General features: G+C 43.4%; 2 protein-coding genes and 1 non-coding gene across 3 annotated transcripts in view; 1 reads left to right on the top strand and 2 right to left on the bottom strand.

Moving 5' to 3' along the window:
* Positions 1–21,123, bottom strand: part of LOC108294378 (conserved oligomeric Golgi complex subunit 4) — a 26,963-nt gene extending 5,840 nt beyond the window's left edge. Inside the window, exons 1-10 of the mRNA XM_017516240.2 lie at positions 20,947–21,123; positions 19,158–19,351; positions 17,129–17,234; positions 16,447–16,604; positions 15,434–15,492; positions 11,165–11,298; positions 8,553–8,671; positions 7,789–7,955; positions 6,832–6,997; positions 774–836 (exon numbers count right to left, since the gene is read on the bottom strand). Of these exons, the coding sequence (XP_017371729.2) occupies positions 774–836; positions 6,832–6,997; positions 7,789–7,955; positions 8,553–8,671; positions 11,165–11,298; positions 15,434–15,492; positions 16,447–16,604; positions 17,129–17,234; positions 19,158–19,351; positions 20,947–21,064 (1,284 nt within the window). The 5' untranslated portion in view covers positions 21,065–21,123. The remainder of the gene's footprint in view (positions 1–773; positions 837–6,831; positions 6,998–7,788; positions 7,956–8,552; positions 8,672–11,164; positions 11,299–15,433; positions 15,493–16,446; positions 16,605–17,128; positions 17,235–19,157; positions 19,352–20,946) is intronic.
* LOC119469129 lies at positions 2,608–2,748 on the top strand. The gene has a single exon (XR_005197945.1). It is a non-coding gene; the product is annotated as a U4 spliceosomal RNA (small nuclear RNA).
* The window catches only part of LOC119469128 (conserved oligomeric Golgi complex subunit 4-like), a 9,854-nt gene continuing 8,352 nt past the window's right edge, over positions 21,010–22,511 (bottom strand). Inside the window, exon 3 of the mRNA XM_037734158.1 lies at positions 21,010–21,022. The gene's annotated coding sequence lies outside the window, so the exon portion shown is untranslated. The remainder of the gene's footprint in view (positions 21,023–22,511) is intronic.

Here is a 22,511-nt window from a genome sequence, read left to right as displayed (position 1 = left end):
ACAAGGTCTTGCTACATTGCCCTGGCTGGTCTCAAACTCCTGGCCTCAAGTGATCTTCCTGCCTTGGAATCCCAAAATTTTGAGCTTACAGGTGTAAGCAACCTGGCCTCAATCCTGTGTTTTCATTAGCCCACCCAAGAAACCCAAACTAGGGCAGGATGAAGCTATGTATCTCATTTCATAGATGAGAAAACTAAGGCTCAGGGTGCTAAGGGACTTGTCCAAGGTGACACGCCAACTATGTGCTAGAAGATAATAATAATTTTTTTTTTTTTTTTTTGAGACAGAGTCTTGCTCTGTTGCCCAGGCTGGAGTGCAGTGGCATGATATCGGCTCACTGCAACCTCTACCTCCCGGGTTGAATCAGTTCTCCTGCCTCAGCTTCCTGAGTATCTGGGTTACAGGCAACTGCCACCACACCCAGCTAATTTTCGTATTTTTAGTAGAGATGGGGTTTCACCATGTTAGCTAGGCTGGTCTCGAACTCCTGACCTCAAGTGATCTGCTTGCCTTGGCTTCCCAAAGTGCTGAGATTACAAGTGTGAGCCACCATGCTCAGCCTGGAAGATCTACCCTGAATTCTGATCTTCCAACTCCTAAGCTTTTCCCACTGGTCTAAGGATGCCTTGCTATCATGTCAGTCACCAAGGAATCCCCTCAAGTGTGGCTCAGTGTCACCAGGATGAGTGTCTTCACCAGGAGGTATGTACAAGGCTCTCTCTCAACATGGGAAGAGGTGGCTGCTGACTGCTGATAGGCAATTTCCCTTGTACCTCTAGTGTCTTCTTCAGAGTGGAGATGTTTTCACTGCAGACTTCCACATTGTTCAGAGTCACCTGGGAGATGAGGAAGGAAGAATGTGACTTCCTGCTGACTGTGCCTGCTACCCACTCCAATGCCAGACTGGCTGACAGCTGTGCTCCACGAGGATTAGAGAAGGACTGGCTGGAGTTTAGACTTCAGCTAATGAAAGGCCACACCTCTGCATCAGGCAGGACACTCAGATCTTGGATCAGGCAGAATGGGGAACCAGGCTTGCCCTTTCTGGTTGCCTGATGCCAGGGAGCCTAAAGTCATGGTCTTTAGGTCTTTTTGTACTGTTACCTACAGATCAGAAATGACTCAGGCATACAGGTCTGGGATAAGTTCTGAGGCTCCAAATGGCCAAGCCCCAGATCAGTGATACAAAGCCTGACATTCATTGAAGAAAAACTTCCAGAGATCCTGCCACCTATGAGGCATTTTCTCATTCTTTATCTCATGGAATCTGCCAAATATCCCCCACAGAACAAGCATTAACAAGCCCAGTGCATGGGAGGAAATGAGACTCCTCATTTCTTCAGAAGGCAAATGATTTGGCCAGGTGTGGTGGCTCACACCTATAATCCCAGCACTTTGGGAGGCCGAGGTGGGTGGATCACCTGAGGTCAGGTGTTCAAGACCAGCCTGGCCAACATGGCGAAACCCTGTCTCTACTAAAAATACAAAAAAAGTAGCCAGGCATGGTGGTGCACACCTGCAGTCCCAGCTACTCGGGAGGCTGAGGCAGGAGAATCGCTTGAACCCAGGAAGCAGAGGTTGCAGTGAGTTAAGATTGCACCATGGGACTCCAGCCTGGGGGGACAGAGCGAGACTCTGTCTCAAAAAAAAAAAAAAAAAAAAAAAAGGTAAAATGAGTCATCAAGGTCAGACAGCAACTGATTCAGCAAATATTTACTGAGCACCTGGATGTGCCAGGCATGGTTCTAGGCACTGAAGAGAAGGCAATTAACAAAACAGACATGGTCTGCCCTCACAGGGATAACATTCCAGCCAGGACGCCAGATAGTAAACAAATGCATTATATAATGCCAGGAAGAATAATAAAGCAGGATAAGGGACAGACACTCAGAGTGGCAAGGGCACAAAGCTGGAGCCAGGCTTAGAATTCACGTCTCTGAGCTTCCAGGAGAGTGGCCACCCCGGGAGGGCATGGCCACTCTCCACACCCCTTTCCCCAAAATTCACCCTATTCATCTCTTCATCTGTATCCTAGATAATATCCTTTATAATACACCAATAAACTAAAAAAAAGAATTTTGATCTCCCTACTCTGGTCCAAAGACGACTTCTTTCATAGCTCAACTGCCTTACAGAATAGGTGCAGAAATACCAATGATAAAAGTAGTATGGGCATGGCGGCTCACACCTGTAATTCTAGCACTTTGGGAGGTCAAGGAGGGCAGATCACCTGAGATCAGGAGTTCAAGACAAGCCTGGCCAATATGGTGAAACCCCATCTCTACTAAAAATACAAAAATCAGCCAGGTGTGGTGGCAGGCACTTATAATCCCAGCTACTTGGGAGGCGGAGGCAGGAGGATCGCTTGAACCTGCAAGGCAGAGGTTGCAATAAGCTGAGATTGCACCACTGCATTCCAGCCAGGGCAACATGAGTGAAACTCTGTCTCCAGTAAAAAAGAAAGTAGCATGGGGCAAAAAATATTAAGGCACTAATTGCTCTGGCCATTTGGAGGAAAGAACAAACTGTTTCAGTGTGAGGAAACTAAGGAAGGTTCCATGGCAGAGGTGGTAGCTGAGCTGAATTAACATAAAGGAGTGGAACATAAGCTCTGCGCAGTGGCAGTATTGTAGCCAATGAGGTTTATCCGAGGCATGATTATTCCTAATTGAAAACTTTTCCCAATACCCCGCCATGACGACTTACAATATAGTTGGCATTGTCAATTTTTGACAGTCTCTACAGAGACTTAAAAAAAAAAAAAAAACATAATTCTGACAGGGGATAAAGGTGAGAACATTTCTCCACCCCATCAGCCTCTCTCTTGTTCACTGTTTATTTATTTATTTTTCTTTTCTTTTTTTAAAAAGAGATGGGGTCTTGCTATGTTGCCCAGGCGGGAGTGCAGTGGCTATTCACAGGCGCGATCCCACTACTGATCAGCACGGGAGTTTTGACCTGTTTTGCTTCCGACCTGGGCGGGTTCACCCCTCCTTAGGCAACCTGGTGGTCCCCTGCTCCCAGGAGGTCACCTTATTGATGCCAAACTTAGTGCAGACACCCAATCAGCAGAGTGCACTACAGCCTAGAACTCCTGGACTCAAGCAATCCTCCAGCCTCAGCCTCCCAAGTAGCTGGGACTACAGGCACATGCCACTGCGCCTGGCCCTATTTGATATTTTCTTAACAGTCCTTAGGATTTCCCGACATTCTCTGGTTTATCTGTTTGTGGTCTGCACAGATCTGGCCTGTTTTCTTCATCACTGCATCTCTATATAGCACTGTTTACCTTTCCGGATGATGGAAATAATTCTAACTGCAATGTCTGGTATGGTAGCCCCCAGACATGTGTGGCTATTGGGCACCTGAAGCATAGCTAGTGCAACTCAGGAAGTGGATTTTTAATTTAAATGTAAATTTCAATAGCCACCTGTAGCTCTAGAACCCAGAACAGTGCCTGATATACAGACATTCCTCAATAAATATTTGTGGCTTCAGGAAGAGAGTGAATGAACATACTCTGGAAAGGGGATAATATAAGCAAATGCAGAATGGCAGAAAACCCAAAAAGGTATCTGGGAGATAGTGCAGTCAGTTCATAGACACGTGCAGGGAAGTGGCAGGACATAGAGCTGCAAGGGGCAGAGCCTGATGGGGACTTGGGTGCTCTGCTGCAGAGTTACCTCTGTGGACAGTGGGCTGGCACTGAGGATTTTTAAAGCAGTGAATCCCATATGAGCACAACTGTCATTTGGGAATACTCATCTAGAGGCCATGTGTGGGAGGAATTAGAGGGCCTGGGGATCACTGCCTGTGAACTGGTGTGCTGGTGGCATGATCAGCAAGGCAGGGTTGAGGTAAGGAGGACCCAGTCTTCGAGACGTGAGTCAGGAGCTTTAGGATTTCAGGGTAAAAGGAGGATCTCACAACCCCAGGGGCTGCAATTAGGAAGTCCCTCTCATCTTCCCGAGTGTTTCCCTTGTCAGTGTCCTGTAGTCAATGCTGAAAGTTATGATGCTTACAGTGCTGCTCAGGCCACTCTGATTGTGGACAGATAAGCCTAAAGGTCTTTCTTTAATATACCACAACAAAAGGCTGATCATGTCACAAGTTTCCAAGTAACTCCTGTCGTGACAGCTGAAGGATGAAGGCCATAAGTGTTTTCAAGAAATTTAAGAGCACCAAGAATAACTGTCATAATGGACTTATGGATTTGAGTCCAAATGGTATTGATTTCAAAGTTTCCCTTGTACTGACAGCCCTAGTAAGCATGGATTCACTGGGCTTATTCCATGCCCACGGTGCATGATGTCAGTATGGCTGGGGAATTCATCTCGACAGTCAAATGAATCAAGGTGACATAAAAAAATAGGCCCTGAAATGGGAGTGATGACATTTTATTTATTTATTTTTTTTTGGGACGGAGTTTCGCTCTTGTTACCCAGGCTGGAGTGCAATGGCGCGATCTCGGCTCACCGCAACCTCCGCCTCCTGGGTTCAGGCAATTCTCCTGCCTCAGCCTCCTGAGTAGCTGGGATTACAGGCACGCACCACCATGCCCAGCTAATTTTTTGTATTTTTAGTAGAGACGGGGTTTCACCGTGTTGACCAGGATGGTCTCGATCTCTTGACCTCGTGATCCACCCGCCTCGGCCTCCCAAAGTGCTGGGATTACAGGCTTGAGCCACCGCGCCCGGCGAGTGATGACATTTTAAATACATGGTGTCAGGAAAACCAAAAACCTGTCACCAAGCATTTGGCATTGCCTTTCTTCTTGGTCTTATCTTCTGGGGCCTCAAACAATGCAACTGTGTTGATGGGAGGTCCTCACAGAGCAAGCATGCCACTGGCTGGTTTTAGAGATGTGTTGCCAAGTGGTGGAACACAGAACTGGAAAGGTGGGATGGGTTAGATTTAGGAGGCTTAAACAAAGACATCTAGCTTTGATGTGGCAGGCAGCAAGGAGCCAATGATTATTTTTGAGCACAGAAGTGAAGTAAGTTCTGTAAAAAAATGAAAGAATACAAACAAGATAAAAAACGTAAGTCAGTTCACGATCATATGATGCTGGTTGCTAGGCATTTTGGCAAAGTTCTCCAAAGGTAACAAATTTCACAGGCAACAGTTCTTTGGAGCTGACCCGTTTTTGGTAGCAACCATATCCTTGATTGATAGAAACCATGCCCAGGGCAAATATTTTCTCTGACAGGAAGAGAGTGGGGCTGCTTAAATAGCTTTTGCATTGAATCTGTCTGATAACCAGTTACTGTCGGTTCCTCTGCACAGGGGTTGGCAGGTATTAGCAAGTTTAGGCTTCTGTCTCTGAAAGTAACAACTCTGAACTCTTTTGGAGGTCACAGACCCTTTTAAGAATCTGATAGCTGGGTATAGTGGCTTACGCCTGTAATCCCAGCACTAAGGCAGGTAGATCACTTGAGGTCATGAGTTTGAGACCAGCCTGGCCAACATGACAAAACCCCAACTCTGCTAAAAATACAAAAATTAGGCCAGGCGCGATGGCTCATGCCTGTAATTCCAGCACTTTGGGAGGCTAAGGTGGGTGGATTGCCTCAGCTCGGAAGTTCGAGACCATCCTGGCTAGCATGGTGAAACCCCGTCTCTACCAAAAATACAAAAAATTAGTCGGGTGCGGTGGCGTGTGCTTGTAGTCCCAGCTACTCGGCAGGCTGAGGCAAGAGAATCACTTGAACCCAGGAGGCGGAGGTTGCAGTGAGCCGAGGTCATGCCAGTGCATTCCAGCTTGGGCGACAGAACGGACTCCGTCTCAAAAAAAAAAAAAAAAATTAACCGGGTGTGGCAGTGCATGCCTGTAATCCCAGATACTCAGGAGGCTCAAGCAGGAAAATCACTTGAACCCGGGAGGTGGAGGTTGCAGTGAGCCAAGATCGTACCATTGCACTCCAGCTTGGGCAACAAGAGTGAGGCTCTATCTCAAAAAAAAAAAAAAAAAAAAGAATCTGATAAAAGCTAAGAACCCTGTGTCCAGAAAAACGGATGTGCATATTTTTGCATCTAACCCCAGCCGTAGACTACAGATTTACAGCTCTGCTACTAGATGTTTCTTTCAGGCTCTGAGCCTCAAGAGTAAAGACTCAGAATGTGGCTAATGTGGGGGAGGGAGGAGAATGGACCTTGGTCTGTGCCATTCCTGTGCATGCTAAGACAGCGTGAGCCAGAGAGGGCTGATCTTGAGCTTAGGACTCATTTATGTTCTCTCTGTCTCATCATAAACTGGCTGTTGCTTTATACAAATCTTTTCGTCCTTCCATGCTTCTCCTTTCCAAGCTGTCACACAATAGTAAGACTTGCTGCTTTATCGTATCTGTCATTCTGGGTAGCAAAGGGCTTTAATAAGGCCTCCTTTCCAAAGGAAATTGAAAGCCTAAGATGTGCTAGTAGAGCAATGCTGGCAGGCTGGGAGGACTGGCGCCCACTCATGCTGCAGGCCTCTGCTCAGAGAAGCAGTCTGGTGCCTGGCACAGATGGTGCTGTTGGTTCTGCGGCAGATGCAAGCCAAGCTTGACACTCAGTAGGCTTCCGAGCAGCTGGGCAGTGCTCTGGGGAAAGAATGCTAGGTGACAGCTGGGCAGCCTAGCCTCTATCCTAGCTCAGGCTGCTCAGAGTATGTCCCTGAGTAAGAAATGGTTTCAGAACCTTCTAGGAGGAACTTTCCTTAAAGGAGGAGTTTTCCTTCTATATAAACACTGGAGGAAAAGTCTCTAGCTAGAGGCCTATTATATTGTGGCTCAGCAGTCATAATGTAATCTCTCGAGATAAACCAACCCAGCTCGTGAGCTGTGGGCTACCTACCAGGAAGGACAGCTTCGCTTCATCAGTACTCTCGATGCCTTTCGTGTCAAATTTGCCCTGCTGGAGGCTGCTGTGCATGATGTTCACAGCACTTGTCACCCCGCGCTGGATGTCCTGGAAGGTGGTTGCCGGGAAGCCCATCCGCAGCTTGTTGCACAGAACATCCCTGGGGGGGCAGGAAGGCATAGAGGGATTGACACTACTCAACTTGGCTTCCAGGACAGAAGGGCCAGAGCGTCCACCACCCTGACCCAGCAGCACAACGTACTCTTTTAGGGGGAATAACCAGTCCTTGAGACCACTGTAGGAGACCTGAGGAGCCAGTGTATGAAAGTGACCAGCACCCACTCAAGGACACTGATGTGACAAGAACATACAGAGGAGACTGGCCAATCTCTACTGTTTATGAGGCTTTTAGCCATCACCACTGCACTCCAACAAATAAAACCGTGAGGCTTAGTGAAGGCAGTACTACGTAGGAGTTGAGAACAGGTTTTGAGTTACTCAGCTTTGAATTCCACCTCTTACTAAGTGGTGGATCTTTGACGAGGATGGAATCTCCCTAAAGCCCAGTTTCCTCATCTATAAAACAGAGCTAATAGTTCCTACCTCATAGGGTTGTTAGTAGGACCTCAAAAGAGGAGGAGAATAGCATAGTGCTCGGCCTGTAGCAATGGTACCTACTACAACTACTGCTTTCATCTGAACTGCCTGTTCTCTTTCCTACATCTAAGGGCTCATAGCCCCTTCAGTCTAGTCCAGAGAACAGAAATTTGGCCCACAAGATATCTGGCTGATCAATAGCTTCCTGGAGCCAAGGATACTGTTTTAGGGACAGGAGCTTATGTCCTATATAGAATTGAGCTAGAATCATGAGGACAAAGGGCAGAAACAAACGGGCCTCAGGAATCAACAAGGGCCTTTCTGCCTGGAAAGGAGAAAGGGAGTCAACTGTACCTGAAGTCAGACTCCAGCTCTGTGGTGGCGAGGTTGATCATGGCACAGAGACAGTCGATGCTAGAGCTGGACAGAGCCCGCCCAATGCACTTCTTAACAATGTAGAAGACATCATCCACCATGCTGGATGTCAACTGGCCCTTCTCATAGGTGTCCAGAGCAACAGCCTACCCAAAAGGCAAAGCCAACACTGAGGGTCCCAGGTCTACATGTCACATTTTACATAATTCTGGGTACACTGGCCCTAGCTCTGCTCCCTTTTCTGTACCTGCTCCCTTTTCTGTACCTGCTCCCTTTTCTGTCCATGTTTCTCCCAACATGGCATGTTCTGGTCATAGATTGGCATGCATCCTCCTTGTCAAAATAGTTCATTTCCCTATTGATCACTAGGTGAAGGAATTAAATACTTTGGGCCTTAGTCTTGTGGAGATCCATTACTTGAGGTGTAAGACATCTGCAGAGGCCCTACTTCCCTGAAGTTCCTTAACCACATACCTTCAGGGAGGTGGGGAATAAGTGGGTTCCCTGAAGAGCTGAGCTGAGCTGTTCTTTTGTAATTCTTGGGGAAGAAGTCCTAACTAGGTATACAAAGAGCACAACGACTCCAAAGATGCTCTTTAACCATAAAAAGTGGTACCACTCAATCTACATGCAAGGGTATTCTCAAAGCAGGACCAAGAAATATGACATGCCTCAGCCATTACCTTCAGCCTGGCTTCTTGGACCGGAAGCCCCATTTTCAAGAGGTACGTCCTATGTCCTACCTTATTGACAGTCTCCCTCATGAAGTACTCCTCCATGGTAATATATAAGCCAATCAGCTCCTGCATGGTACAGCTCAAAAGGCAGTTATTGAGGAGTTTGTCCAGACACTTCTGGTGCTCTAGGGGACAGTGAAGAAAGGAATACTCACTTTTTCTTCCCCAAGGGAAACAGAGAAACTTTTTTCATTTTTTCAGGTCTTTCTTCCAAATATGTACATATTTTACATGGTTATAATCATGATACAGATAGCAATTTTGTATTCTGATTTAAAAAAATTATATCATAAATATTTTCCATGTTTCCATCCACCTCACTAATTTTTCATGACTGTGGGATTTCATCAGGTGCATAATTCACATTTTAAAAACGACTTTTATTTTTAACTTTTTTGTTGTTTTATGTGAAATTGAGAAAAATAACCACTCTCTTTTTGGATACCTGGTTATTACCAAACGTTTTGCCATTACTGGAGATAATAAAAGATCACAATATTGGAGATTATAGTGAATACTTTTGTACAAATATCTTTTTACTCCTTTTATTCCTTTAGGATTAATAGGAGTCAAAAGATGGCAAAGACAAGAATATATTGGATATAGATTACTTCTTTTTTTTTTTTTAAACGGTTATTTTATCAGATTGTTTGAACATTAAATTTATCCTGTTTGCAATCCAAAATAGTTACCTGAAGTTTGCTGTTTTGTTTGTATGTGTGTTTACTTTTATTGTGTATTTGTTTTTCTAAACTCTTTGGCACAATTTTCTGGGGGCGTTCAGACTGCACAATACAAGTCAGGAGAGGGCGTTTTCTTTGTGCTGCCAATTCTGATCATTTAAATTTTGGTTTGTTTGGGTTGTGACTTATTTTGTTTTTGAAGTCTGCATTCTTTAGATTACTTCATTCTTTACACCAGTATTGTCCAGTAGAATTTCTGTGATAATGAAAATATTCTGGTCAGGTGTGGTGGCTCACACCTGTAATACCAGCACTTTGGGAGGCCAAGGTGGGAGGATCACTTGGGTCCAGCAGTTTGAGAACAGCCTGGGCAACACAGCAATACTCTGTCTCTAAAAAAATAAACAAACAACAACAAAAAAGAAAATATTCCATATCCGTTGTCTGATATCATAGCCACTAGCCATGGTAGTGATTGAGCACTTGAAATGTGAATGAATAGAACTGAGGAAATAAATATTTATATTTTTTTACTAAATTTTTTTTTCCAGAATCCAGGCGAGAAATATGAATTTAAAATTTTATTTAATTGTAATTAAATTTGAATTTGAATTTCAATTCACGAATGGCTATGTATGGAGAGCACAGTTCTGAACAGTGATAGTCATCATTGACATCAACAAGCAAACTCCAAATGAACACACAATCTCCTTCATACACTGATTCTGTAACTCCCCTGCCATGGATTTTTGGCACAAGCCATGCAGATGCCAAAGATGGTGGGTGGGTCTCAGGTCCCCAATCCGAGGAATCCTGCATGCATCTGCCCAGCAGAATTTTTTTTTCTTTTTTAACTCTTGCTTTAGTAGCCAGCAGGAATTAAATGGTTATCTTATAAACGTAGAGTCAATCTGTAAATGAAACCGGACTCTGGTATACCTTTTCAAAAAAATTTAAAAATGTATATTTTTTATTATTAATTTAATTTTTTAGAGATCAGGACTCACTATGTTGACAAGGCTGGTCTCGAACACCTGGGCTCAAGCGATCTTTCCTCCTCAGCCTCCCAAAGTGCTGGAATTATACATGAGCCACCACACCCAGCCAAAATTTTTATCTTTTAATATAGTGACAGAGTTTTGTCATACTGCTCAGGCTGGTCTTGAACTCTTGAGCTCAAGTGATTCTCCCGCCTCAGCCTCCCAAAGTGCTGGGATTACAGGTGTGAGCCACTGCACACAGCCCCCTTTCTTATCAATGTCAATTATTCCTTGAAAAACTGTAACTGGGGGAACTGATAGACTGAGAGGGGATGAGAGAATTCCTATACATTATATACTCTTTTTTTTAGACAGAGTCTCGCTATCAACCAGGCTGGAGTGCAGTGGTGCGATCTTGGCTCACTGCAACCTTTGCCCCCCAGGGTTCAAGCAATTCTCCTGTCTCAGCCTCCCAAGTAGCTGGGACTACAGGCACATGGCACCATGCTTGGCTAATTTTTGTATTTTTAGGAAAGACAGGGCTTCACCATATTGGTCAGGCTGGTCTCAAACTCCTAATCTCAGGTGATCCACCCACCTCGGTTTCCCAAAGTACTGGGATTACAGACGTGAGCCAGTGTGACTGGCCAACATATTCTTTTTTTTTTTTTTTTTTTGTAAAAAAACACCTTATTGAAGTACAATTTATATCCCATAAAATTTAAAACAGAGAATCAATGTTCTCATCTGTAAAATGATTAGATGACCTCAAATATCTAGTCTAATTCTAAAATCCAGTAAATTTAGATTTCCTCCTGGGAGTCAATTTGCCTATAGACCACCAGGGGCTAATAAGTCCCAATTGTTTCCTTAATAAGAGATCTGTGGCTTAACCATTATGAAACACTGCCAATTATATCTCAATCCTCCCAAAAAATAGGGGAATTACTTTTACCTTGCTTTACTTCTTCTGAGGCCATGGAGTCCCCCACCTCAAAATCAGAGCTAATCCTCTTCCTGAGGAAACGTAAGTACAGCTCACTGCGGGCATTCATCAGGGTGACCTCAGTCAGGATGGGGTCCAGTTCTCTGAGACACATGGAGCAGAAGGAACAGGAGGACAATGGATTCCCTTAGACACAGAGCTAGAGGGCAAACAGAGTTCCAAATTCCCCCTCCCCACTGGGCCCATAAGGATTGGCTCTGCCAGATGGCCCTCCAGGCTCTGCTGGCCCAATTAGAATCAGAGATAGCTGTCAACCACATTTTCCATAAATATCTGTTTCACCTAAATTATCCCCTAAAATTCTGCCAGAGGTAAATAAAAGGTTGGGAGCTGTGTTTTCTTTTTGAGACAGAGTCTTGCTCTGTTGCCCAGGCTGGAGTGCAGTGGCACAATCTCAGCTCACTGCAACCTCCGCCTCCAGGTTCAAGTGGTTCTCATGCCTCAGCCATATGAGTAGCTGGGATTACAGATGTGTGCCACCATGCCCGGCTGATTTTTGTATTTTTAGTTGAGAAGGGGTTTCACCATGTTGACTAGGCTGGTCTCGAACGCCTGGTCTCAAGTGATCCTCTTAAAGTGCTGGAATTATGGGCATGAGTCACAGCACCTGGCTTCTTTTGTGGTTTGAATAAAGATTATCTATGTCTCATGTGAAAGAAAACTCCTCAATCTCTAATTTAGCCCTGAGGATGTTAGGAAATACCATTAAACTGTGCCCTACACCCATTCATTTATCCGGATAAATAGCAAAAATAATCTTGAAAAAAACAAAGTTGGAGGAATCCCACTTCCTGATTTTGATTTCAAAACTAACTACAAAGCCACAGCAGTCAAGACTGTGGTACTGGCATATGGATAGATATATGGATTAATGGGGACAGAATTGTGAGTCCAGATGATTGACTGATTTTCAATGAGTACTGGGACAATTCAATAAAGAATGAAGGGTCTTTTCAGCAAATTTTGCTAGGATAACTGAGATCCACATGAAAAAGCAGCAAGTTGAACCCTACCTCACAAGATATACAAAAATTAACTTCCTTTGCACACCGAAGTCCAAGAGATCTTTTCTTTTCCCTCCCTCCCTCCAACCTTCTTTCCTCTCTCTCTCTTTTTCTTTTTTCTGAGATAAGGTCACCCTCTATCTCCTAGGCTGGAGTACAGTGGCACAATCGTAGCTCACTGCAGGCTAAATTTCCCTGGGATCAGGCAATCCTCCACCTCACCCTCCCAAGTAGCTGGGATTATGGGAGTGTGCCACCACGCCCAACTAATTTTTGTGTTTTTAAAAATTTTTTGAAGCACTGTGGTTTGTATAATTTTTGTATTTTTGATATTTTTGTATTTTTGATAGAGACCAGTTTCCCCATGTTGTCCATGTTAGGACTACAGGCAGGGGCCACCTTGGCACCTGGCCCAAGAGATCTTCACAAACATAAATCTGGTCATACCATATAGTTTCCATTCCTCTCAGAATATAAGACTCTGAACAGCCTGACTCTAATGATCTCTCCATATCCACCATTTCAGGCTCTCCCCTATTCTTTGCACTTCAGCTACACTGGCCTTTTAGTTTTTAAAATACCCATGAGCTTTGCACATGCTTTCCTTGCACTATCTGGAACACTCCTCACATCTGACTCCTACTTACTCTTAAGGTCTCAGATCATTTCCTTAGGAATTCTTTCTTCAATTTTCCCAGATTAGGCCACATGCCTTTATGCCATGCTCTCCTACACCCTACACTTAGTGTATCACAGTGGCTGACGGCATCCACTCTAGTGTCAGACTGCTTGGACTCCATTTCTCACTCTGCCACTTTCTAGCCGCATGACCTTGGGCAAGTCAATTGACCTCTCCAGGCTTCAGTTTCTTCATCTGTAAAATGTTTATGGATTGAATTAATGATTTTCTACTGAGGGCATTTTATTCCCAGCTCCCCCATTCCACTACCCATATCCCGCTGGGGTCTTTTAGCACCCAGTGGATAGAGGCCAGGGACGCTTCTATGCTGTTCTATACAATGCATAGAACAGTCCCTGCTAACAAAAAATTATCCAGTCAAGGCCAGGCACAGTGGTTTACGCCTGTAATATCAGTACTTCGGGAGGCTGAGGTGGGCAGGTCACCTGAGGTCAGGAGTTCGAGACCAGCCTGGCCAACATGGTGAACACCTCTCTCTACTAAAATTAGCCAGGCGTAGTGGTGAGCGCCTATAATCCCAGCTACGCAGGAGGCTGAGGCATGAGAACTGCTTGATCCTGGGAGGTAGAGGCTGCAGTGAGCTGAAATTGTGCCACTGTACTCCAGACTGGGTGATGGAGTGAGACTCTGTTTAAAAAAAAAAAAAAAAAATTATCCAGTCAAAATGCACAGAGGTTAAGAAACCTTAGATTAAATGATTGAAATTTGTTAAGTGTTTAAATTTGTCAAGTGTTTAGAACAGTGTCTGGCATATAGTTGATACTACGCATGTGTTAGCTATGGTTATTATCTGTCTACTTCGCAGACCATAGGTGCCACGAAGACAGAATTATGTTTGTTTGCTCACTTTGCTTGCTGCCATATCAAGGACCAGTATCTGGCCCAAAGTTTTACTCAGTAAAACTTTGTTGATTGAATGAATACATTTTAAGTTTAGATTTTCTTTTAACAAGCATATGTTATTTTTATTATAAAAAAGTAAAAGTTTGGCTGGATTACAGTGGCTCACACCTGTAATTCCAGTGCTTTGGGAGGCCGAGGCCAGAGGATCACTTGAGGTGAGAGGTTTAAGACCAGCCTGGGCAACACAACAAGCCCTCATCTCTACAAAAAAACAAAAAAATTTAGCTGGGAGTGGTGACTGTAATCCCAGCTACTCAGGAGGCTGAGGTCGTAGGATCACTTGAGTCCACGAGTTGGTGGTTGCAGTGAGCTGTGATTGTGCCACTGTACCACTTCACTCCAGCCTGGAAAACAGACCCTGTTTCTAAAAAAAAAAAAAGGGTAAAACTTTAAAATTTTAGGATAGTAGTTACCTTTGCAGGAGGGAAGGAGGAGAGTCACTTTGGGGGCTTCAAAAGTGTAGCCATGCTACATAAGAACATTTTGGTCAAAAATGAACTGCTGGGCCGGGCATGGTGGCTCATGCCTATAATCCCAGCAATTTGGGAAGACTTTGGGAGGTGAGAGGATCACCTGAGCCTAGAAAGTCGAGATTAGCTTAGGCAACATGGCAAAACCTTGTCTCTACAATAAAAAATACAAAAATTTGCCCATCGTGGTGGTGTACACATATGGTCCCAGCTAATTGGGAGGCCAAGGTGGGAGGATTGTTTGAGCCCAAGAGGTCAAGGCTGCAGGGAATCAGGATCATACCACTGCACTGCACTCCAGCCTGGACTGCAAAGCAAGACCCTATATCAAAACAAAAACAAAAACAAAAGCAGAAACAAACCCCCCCCAAAAACTGTATCTATATACACAATAGTGGTCCAGTAATATAATACTGTATTTTCACTGTACCTTTTCCATGTTTAGATACACAAATACTTACCATTGTCTTACAATTGCCTAAAGTAGTCAGTACAACAATATGCCATTCAGGTTTATGGCCTAGGAGCAATAGGTTGTGCCATATAGCCTAGGAGTGTAGTAGGCTAAGTACACCCTGTGATATTCAAACAATGAAAATCGCCTAAGATGTTTCTCAGAATGTATTGCAGTTGTTGGTGGGGTGTGGTGGCTCATGCCTGTAACACCAGCACTTTGGGAGGCTGAGGTGGATGGATCACCTGAGGTCAGGAGTTCGAGACTAGCCTGGCAAACATGGCGAAACCCTGTTTCTACTAAAAAATACAAAAAATTAGCCGGGAGTGGTGGTACACTCCGGTAGTCCCAGATACTTGGCAGGCTGAGGCAAGAGAATTGCATGAAACTGGGAGGCAGAGGCTGTAGTGAGCCAAGATCACACTACTGCAATCTAGCCTGGGTGACAGAGTGAGACTGTCTCAAAAAAAAAGTATTCTAGTCATTAAATGACATGTGACTGCACTGATTATGACTTACTACATATTTAATTTATATATACTTTTATTCATGATACATTCCACTGAAAAATAAGAGTAATTGATAAACATTTTAAAAACATAGACCACATTGTAACACAGTAGTCTGAATCATACATGATTACCAATTCAAACTCTTGTGTGCTGAAGAAGAGAGATGGATTATTACCTTGGTTCAATTTTTTCTGTTGTAGAATTTCTCATCAAGTTGTTCTGAACATGCCGGAACTGCAATATACCACAGGAATGAGAATACTCTTCCCCACCCCACCATCTACTGGCCTCTTGCTGGTCACTTCAAACTTATGGCAAACAAGAATGTTTAGGTTTAGTTTGCTTACTAGGCTTACCTTTCCTTCAAGCCAGCAGTGGGCTTTCAGGATGACAGGCCAAAGATTTGTTTTTGGGTTGGATGCTAATAATACTCACCTCTATTACTGTGCTTAAAAGTCATACTAATGGTGTTCCAATAGACTACTGTCTACAGTCTCCTAGTCTGGAGGTTCTAGAAATACAATTGTATGAGGCCACTCCTATTTTTATGTCCTACTTTTACTTTCTCTGCTCAAAGAAAGGAACAAATAAAGTCCTGAAAAAGTAAACGTTATCTTTAACATCTAAGGAATGAAGGGAAAATTGGAGACAATTACTTGGACACTTAATACCACCTCAAGTAATAGAATTGTCATTATATCACCAGAGGGCAATGGTGCACATTTTATGATAGAGAATTGGTCTACCACTTCTGTTGTGTTCCTTTCAGGATGCCCCTTTTATTTCCTTCTCAATCTTGAACTGAAGCCACCATCAACTCAACAACACCAGGGTCTAGCTCAATCCTTTTGGCCACTACACTTTCTGATATGAACACAAATAGGCCTAATCAATGCTAGGGGTTGCTAAGCAAATATGTTAAACACGCAGAGTGCTTGGTACACCAGCAGGAATTTGGTAAGTTACACTGATACTGTTTTCTATAGCAGCATCTTTGGAAATCAGCATCACTTGCTTTCCAGCAAGTCCAAAGTAAGCTGGGAATGGCCAAGATGCAGGCCAGTCTGCACTCAGCATTTATTTTTCTCTTGTTTGCACCTTTTTTCATTTTTTCCCCTCCAATTTATTCTACTCAATGTTCCTGGCTAAAACTGCTACCAAACCCCACCTGTAGCTTCCCCTGCTCACCTGCTGGTGGTAGTCCCTTTGTTTGATGAACTTGTCTACCACCTTATCCACCTGTCTGTCACATTCCACCTGCAGATATTTGATCAGGGTATACAGTCTCCCCGGCCCATAATAGGTCTCCACTATTGGTTGGTGGGTCTCCACAATGCGGGCAATCCCTACAATGGAGGAAGCAAGAGGGTTGTATTCCAAGTATTCTTCTCATAACTTGCTCCCATCTGAGATTAAACCAGGGTCTAGCTCAATCCTTTTGGCCACTACACTTTCTGATATGAACACAAATAGGCCTAATCAATGCTAGGGGTTGCTAAGCAAATATGTTAAACATGCACAGTGCTTGGTACACCAGCAGGAATTTGGTAAGTTACATTGATACTGTTTTCTACAGCAGCATCTTTGGAAATCAGCATCACTTGCTTTCCAGCAATTTATTTTAGGATTAAATTTATTCTTACAGAGTTTGGGGCTTGTGGATTAGGCAGGATCAGAATACTGGAGATACTCTAATCTTTGCTAATAAGGCACTGAATCTGGAAGTTATTTAATTATCCAACCAATTAAAACACAGCAAACTACATGATTCAATTAGAGCCATCAGGCTAGAAGGGTGAGAAGAAAGGGTAGGATGCAGGTGTCATACAGAAATGTCTCTAGTCTCTCTAGAGTGGAGAAAGAGGCTCACCTTCAAACAGAAGAGTAAGTGTATCTGCAAAGATGACTGCAGCTCTCCGATCACTCATGTCTGTCCCCAGCACCAAGAGTAGATTCTCCTCAGCTTTACTGGCCACCTAAAACAGGGGAAAACTCACATACATTTCTCAGAAAGGCCAGCCTTACACCAGGTATGTCTCAGTTTTCCAAAGAGGCCTCCCATTGGCTTTTTTTTTTTTTTTTTTAACATTTCTCTTGATGTTTGGAAGCCTAGGCAGCACAGAGGAAACTCCCTTGAGGGACAATGGGCTGTCTGAGCCTCAGGCAGGACAAGAAATATGGGCATGTTGGTAGCTCTTCTTCCATTATTTCCTCCTCATGGAAAATATGGACTGCCATTAGCCAAGGGAGAGAGTCCCCAGTTTCAACAATCTTCTCAAAGTGTAGCTTTCTATCATTTTTAAAAATAAAAGACAGGGTCTCACTCTGTTGCTCAGGCTGGAGTACAAGGGAGCCAAAGTCATAGTTCACTGTGGCCTTGATCCTCTCACCTCAGCCTCCTGAGTAGCTGGAACTACATGCAAGAGCCATCATGCCAGGCTAATTTTTAAAAAATTTCTGTAGAGATGGGGTTTTTCTATGTTGTCCAAGCTGGTCTTGAACTCCTGGTCTCAAGTAATCCTCTTGCGTCAGCCTCCCAAAGTGTTGGAATTACAGGCATGAGCCATTATGCTTGGCATGTTATCATTAACAGCAGTTTGTCAAGCAGGACAAAACCCGGGTACTGCAGAAGGGGTTTTTACTGGATTAAAGGTAGAAGCCATTTCTAGATCCCAGGTGGCAAAGTACCATAAGATTAAGAAAAAGTACCATAGAGCTGTTGTATTTTGTTTTTAATTAATTTTTTAGAATGAGTAAAACGCACACTTAAACATTCAAAAGGAACAAAGGAATGTTCAGTGAAAAGTGGTTCTTCCTCCAACCTGTGTCTCTTAAGTTCCCAATTTTCTTCAGAGGTGACCATTATTAACCTTTCCAAAATAAACCCTATGCTTATACAAATATATCTTGACTGCTAACTCCCTCATTTTAAACAGGAATGACAACATATTATTTTGTACCCTGTTTAACAAGCCACATGTTAAAAAATAAAATATGTCAGCACTTAGGGAATGGTCTCATTTTTCTTAACAGTAGAATAATGGTCTGATAGAGAATTTTTGGTGAGAGGGGAGTAGACACAGAGACATATAGCTAAAAAATGGCTGAGTGGGTGGTAGGTCTAGGACTTTGGGAGGCAGCCTGGGAAACACAGTGAGACTTTTTCTACCAAAAAAAAAAAAAAAAAAAAAAAAATTAGCAGGGCATGGTGGCATGTACCTGTAGTCTCAGCTACTTGGGAGGCTGAGGCAGGAGAATTTGCTTGAGCCTAGGAGGTCAAAGCTGCAATGAGCTGTGACTGTACCACTGCACTCCAGCTGGGCAACAGACCAAGATCTCATCTTGATCAATCAATCAATCAATCAAAACCCAACAAACCTCTGCACAAATGCTTGCTGGACTTGCTTCTCTGCATCTAAGGGGTGAGAGTAGGGAAGCCTTGAGACTTTAACCAAAGCGGGTTTCTTTATCAGGATTTAACCTTATATGGTCACCTCCTTCATCTCAATGTGGCTTATTCTGAGACTCAAGCTTGGTATTGAAAACCACTAACCACGAATTCCAATTGCTCTTAAAAGAAATCAGTTCCTTACTGACGGCTTGAAAAGAATGATTCAACTTGTCAGAAAACTTACATTTTAATTTCGTATGCTTTCACTTAGCATGTTGGAAATGAAAGTGCATTGGCAGATGTCTTGGCCATGCCTGGTACACAGCAGGCTGGCAACGGGTGTGCTGAATGAACACATGCATCCAGTCTTGCCAGCCTACACAGCAAGGCCAGAAAGAGGAGTCAATCCCAAAGAGATAAAGTATCCACAGAAACTGGATCCATCAAGTGCCCCAATCTGCAGGCAGAGAGTCACACAATTATACTGCCACGCAATCAGGGTCCATACCTGCTTGCAAAGGTATTCTGAGAACTTGCTTAATCCCTCCTCATGCAAACCCAGTAGTGGGAAGATCTTGAAGAAGCGCTCCACCTGGGGCAGATCACCTTCCTTGGTGGCAATGGCAAACTTCTCTGCTACAATGGCTTTGAGACGTTGCTCAGCTTCCTGCAGCAATTTCAGGTTGGCATCAATCATGCTCCCTGCTCAACGGGCAAAAAATGAAAGTTCAAGTAAAGAATGGTACGTGTCAGGTCCACGCCACTTTGTGTAATATTATGCATCCAACAAATATGTATTAAGCACTTACTATGTGTAAGATGCTGTGCTAGCAATATTTATAATTACAACATGAATCAGCCATGATTATACTATCACAGAAGTTAGGATTAAGTAGAAGAAAAAAAGTTTGTGCACAAATAATGATGATGAAATACAGTACACAATAAGTATCATAAGAAAGGTGCCAAAAGTCACATTTCTGGTTGAAGTAATCAGAAAAGGGTTCCTAGAGAAGGTGACATCCCACCTCTCGAAGATGGGCAGGATTCTGATACCTGCACAGGCAGAACAAACATTCCAGGCAAAGAGAATGAAATAACAGAAGGCAGAAAGATGAAAAGAATATCTGCAGAATATTGCAAGCAGCATGTTCCTTGGCATATGGAGGAGCTTGAGAAATTTTGCACAATGAATGGATGCATAAGTGAACACCATTAAACAAGGCTAGAAAGACAGAATGTGTAAAGATCACGGACGATCTAAAACAGGCTAAGAATTTCATTTTAAAAGTAGGCAATATGGTCAAGTGCAAAGAAACCACTGGCCAGAGAATCAGTAGATCTGGATTCAGTTTCCTTTTCCATAAAATGGGAATACAGTAGTCCCCTCTTATTTGTAGGGAATCCATTCCAAGACCATTATGGATGCTGGAAACCACAGACAATACTGAACCTAATATATACTATGTTTTTTCCTATACGTACGTACCTATGATAAAGTTTAATTTGTAAATTAGGCATAGTAAGAGATTAACAATAATATATAATAAAATAGAATAATTATAACCATATACCATGACAAAAGTTATATAAACGTGGCCTCTCAAAGTATCTTATTGTACTGTACTCACCCTTCTTGTGATGGGCAGACAGACAGGGTGGTACAAGATTTTATCACACTACTCAGAACAACAACCAATTTAAAACTAGTAAGATGTTTATTTCTGGAATTTTCACTTAATATTTTTGGACTGAGGCTGACCATGAGTAACTGAGGTTGCAGGTAACTGAAATGGCAGAAAGTGAAATCACACGTAAGGGGGCACTACTGTAACAAAACCAGCCCCAGGATGGTACAGGACCTACGTATGGCCTACCACCAGATAAAAAAACTTCCTGTCTGGGTTGGTGGCTCATGCCTGTAATCCCAGCTCTTTGGGAGGCTGAGGCAGGTGGATCACCAGAGATCAGGAGTTTGAGACTAGTGTGTCCAACATAGTAAAACCGTCTCTACTACAAATACAAAAAACATTAGCTGGATGTAGAAGTGTGCACGTGTAATATCAGCTACTCAAGAGGCTGAGGCAGAGGAATCGCTTGAACCCAGGAGGCGGAGGTTGCAGTGAGCTGAGATTGCTCCAGTGCACTCCATCCTGACAAGAGCGAGACTCTGTCTCAAACAAAAAAGAAAAAAGAAAACATCCTACTAACTGATATGTTTTTACTAGTCGAGTCTGCCTACTTCAGATTACAGATGATTTTAACTAAACTAAAAACCAACAGTTTGGGATGCTGACCCTCTTTGCCCTGTCGGCTGAGCTCAATGACTGACTTGTCGAGGCACAAGTAGCGATGAATGTGGGCTGCAGCTTGCTCATAATCTTCATTCCTCAAGGCAGTCTGAACTCCATCCATGCAGAACTTCAGGTCCAAGATGTCATCAGCTCTCTGAATGGCCTGATAGAGGCGGTTCTGCAAAAAGATTTGGTATTTAGAAACAATGTCCTATTCTTTCAAAAACACCTCCCAAGAAGGTAGGGAGATTCAGGAGCTGAATCTGGTCAACCATATGTCCTTTTAAGCTATCAAGAGCAATCTCACAAACACCACCACTACTATTAACATAACTGTTACTGATGATGATCAAGAGTATTGATAGTTATCACACAATTTTAATAACATGATCAAATCATTTTCTCTTTATTTCAGTCTCACTCTGTTGCCCAGGCTGGAGTGCAGTGGTGCAATCATGGCTCACTACAAACTCTGCCTCCTGGGCCTAAGTTATCCTCCCACCTCAGCCTCCCAAGTAGCTGGGACTATAGTCATGTGTTACCATGCCTGGCTAGTTTTTGTATTTCTTTTGTAGAGACAGCATTTTACCATGTTTCCAGGCTGGTCTCAAACTTCTGAGCTCAAGCAATCTGCCTGCCTTGGTTTCTCAAAGTGCTGGGATTACAGGTCTGAGCCACAGAGACCCACCTTTTTTTTTTTTTTGACACAAGGTTCCACTCTGTTGCCCAGGCTGGAGTGCAGAGGTGCAATCTTGGCTAACTACAACCTCTGCCTCCCGGGTTCAAGCAATCCTCCCACTTCAGTCTCCCAAATACCTGGGATTACAGGAGCACGTCCCTATAACCAACTAACTTTTGTATTTTCTGTAGAGACAAGGTTTTGCCATGTTGCCCAAACCCAGGCTGGTCCTGAACTCCTGAACTCAAGTGATTCTCTCTCCTTAGCCTCCCAAAGTGCTGAGATACAGGAGTAAGCCACCAGACCTGGCCTACTTCATTTTTTTTTTTTTTACCTAATTGCCCTGGATAGAACCATACAGCCACCAACTCACATATTAAAGTTTTTTTTTTAAACATGCTTCTTGTTCTAGAGACATAGTAGGAGAATGCACCCTTGTCTTGTTCCTCATCTTAGGAGGAATCACATCTTTTACCAGTAAGTATGATGTTAGCTGAGGGTTTTTTTTTTTTTTTTCCAATTTTTGTAGACACAGGGTCTCACTGTGTTGCTCAGTTTGGTCTCAAACTTCTGGCCTCAAGAGATCCTACTGCTCTGGTCTTTTGGTGTTAGGATTACAGGCATGAGATACCACACCTGGCCATCTGTGGTTTTTCACAGATGCCATTTATATAAAGGATGAGAAGTTCCTCTCTATGCCAAATTTGTTGAGTGTTTTTACCGTGAAGAGGCACTGAATTTTGTCAAATGTTTTCTTCTGAATCTATAAGGTGATCATGTGTTTTTGTCCTTTTTTCTATTAATATGGTATATTATTAGGTTGGTACAAAAGTAATTGTGGTCTTGGCCATTACATTTTTTTTTTTTTTTTTTTTTGAGACGGAGTTTC

This window comes from Cebus imitator, unplaced genomic scaffold, assembly GCF_001604975.1.
Source record: "Cebus imitator isolate Cc_AM_T3 unplaced genomic scaffold, Cebus_imitator-1.0 Scaffold577, whole genome shotgun sequence".
Lineage (NCBI taxonomy): Eukaryota > Metazoa > Chordata > Mammalia > Primates > Cebidae > Cebus > Cebus imitator.
Note: the sequence above shows the minus strand (reverse complement) of the source record. Positions and strands in the feature narration are given on the sequence as shown.